This window comes from Myotis lucifugus, unplaced genomic scaffold (genome assembly GCF_000147115.1).
Source record: "Myotis lucifugus unplaced genomic scaffold, Myoluc2.0 scaffold_145, whole genome shotgun sequence".
In the NCBI taxonomy this organism is placed as follows: Eukaryota; Metazoa; Chordata; class Mammalia; order Chiroptera; family Vespertilionidae; genus Myotis; species Myotis lucifugus.
In genome coordinates, this window is record NW_005871193.1 from 2,112,219 (window position 1) to 2,114,269 (window position 2,051).

Here is a 2,051-nt window from a genome sequence, read left to right on the forward strand (position 1 = left end):
CCGCCTGGAGAGGGCTTTTCGGCAAAAAGCCCCGGGGAGGGGAGAACGGCTTAGGGTGCGCGGCGCCGGCCTACCCTCCACAGAAGGCCAAAGCGCCCCGGCGGCTGCGACCCCACTTCCAGGCGATTCACCCCCCCCCCCCATCCCTGGCTTCCCTGTACCCCCGGCCACTCATCGAAAGCTCCGGGGAACCAGCGGGAGAGAGGGGGTGGATGAGGGGGAGGGGGGTGCTCTGGGCTCTTTGGGCCGCTCAGTTCCCTCTAACCCAGCCCGACCGCTCACCTTTCTTCCTCTGAATGATCCTGGTCACCAGCAGCCCCAGAAGGGACAGCAGGATAAGGCTCAGGAAGGTGGGGATCAGGAGGTGAAACCCCTGGTCTTCCATTCGGGACGCCGGGCCGTGGTGGGAGGCTCTGAGGGGGGCAGGAGAGGGAGAGGGGGAGAGGGCGGGAAGGGAGGAGGCTTAAGGAAGCACTTTTGAGTGGCCACTGTTTGGAGATGGTTCAGGTTGTCCCTTTGTTAACCGATTCCCGCCCCCCCCCCCCCCACCTCCCCCGCAACAAAGAGCCTTGTTTCTGGAGCCAAATTTAGATTCAGATTTTCACTGGAACCAGTGATCTGGAACCAGTCTCCTACCTTCTCTGAGCCTCATTTCCCTGTCCATGGGTCTAGTAAAACCGATTTCACAGAACCGTTTAAGGGCGGACCACAGAGTGGATGAAAAGAACTTCATGCACCGGGTCCACGCGGCGGTCAGCAAATGTCAGATTCCCTTTCTGTACCTCAGTTTCCTCAAGCTTATTGCAAATGTTCAATGAGTTCGTTTCTTCTCATTGTGGGAAAGAGGATGTTTTTCTCACGGTGCTCCCTCTGCCTAGGAGGCCTCCCCTCTCTTTCCTCTGCATGTGGAAATTTTACTTTCCACAAAGAGCCAGTGGGTAAGTCCTCTTCCCTGAACATGGCAAACCAGAACCGATTCTTTTCTCCCTCTTCCCAATTCTGGTGATCATAGCATTTACAACCTTTGTCGCGGTCAGACTTGCATTAGCGAGATAGGACCTATATACTGCATGGCTTCGTTTTTCTACATCTTCAGGACATAGCGCCATGCTTGACACATAGTAAGAAAATGTTGATTGACTTGCCTTGAATTCTTCCCTAAGTAGGCTGTTGTCATTTCCTGAACTAATAATCAGGAATCCTGGTTCCGTTTGAAACTACTTCGCTCTCATGGTCTGTTTCCTCATCTATACGACCTAAATGAAGGTCCCTTTCCTCACTCACATGTTGATCTTTGCTTAGGTAAAAATAATTCCGATTATTGTAGCTTTTCTTTGGCGGCTGCTGTAATACTGCCCCCTAGTGGTCTACTGCAGCACTTTCCTAGCATCTATTCTAGCCTTTCGAGCAGTGCTGTCCAATAGAAACATAGCGTGAGTCATACATGTAATTTAAAATTTCCTAATAGCTAGATTGAAAAAGTAAAAGGAAACACGTGAAAGTAGTTATAATCCTCAATAGTTTAGTCGTTAATTTTAGTCTCGTTTAGTTTCTCCCCATCGAAACAGATGTGAATGAATGCGGAGGGACTGAAAATTTGGGGTCTTGCTTCTACAAGATCACCTGCTGGGGCATTGGCAAGTATATTCATGTTAAGGGCACTAAAGAGTTAATGCGCTATACTCACAGGTCGTCTATGTCACAGTGGCCTTCTAGAGACAAAGCCAAGAAGGGCCTTGGTTGGTAGACATTTCAGTGGGTCTCCGAATTCTAGACTATTTTGCCTGGGTTCTAGCCCATCCCGGGTGGTGGAGGCCTCTCACCTCTGCCTGTGAAGCCTGGTGTGCTGGTTGTAGCTGGCTGTCGGGGGCCTGAGCAGCCTCTCCGGTGCTGAGGTCTTTGAGCTTGTGGTGGATGGCAGGCGGGTTGTGGGCTTGGCCGCCGCCACTGCCGATGACCTGGGAACTCGAGGGCGGTGGGTGGCTGGGGTGGTGGGGGAGGAGTGGTGTGCTGGAGGGGCCTCTGTCATTGGAGCTGGTGAGGGCACTGCG

At 52.5% G+C, this 2,051-nt stretch overlaps 1 protein-coding gene across 1 annotated transcript in view; it reads right to left on the reverse strand.

Annotated features, from left to right (window-relative positions):
• FCMR (Fc fragment of IgM receptor) overlaps positions 1 to 2,051 on the reverse strand; it is a 15,455-nt gene that overhangs the window by 4,212 nt on the left and 9,192 nt on the right. The window contains exons 3-4 of the mRNA XM_023758997.1: positions 1,824 to 2,046; positions 253 to 413 (exon numbers count right to left, since the gene is read on the reverse strand). Coding sequence (XP_023614765.1) covers positions 253 to 413; positions 1,824 to 2,046 — 384 coding nt within the window. The remainder of the gene's footprint in view (positions 1 to 252; positions 414 to 1,823; positions 2,047 to 2,051) is intronic.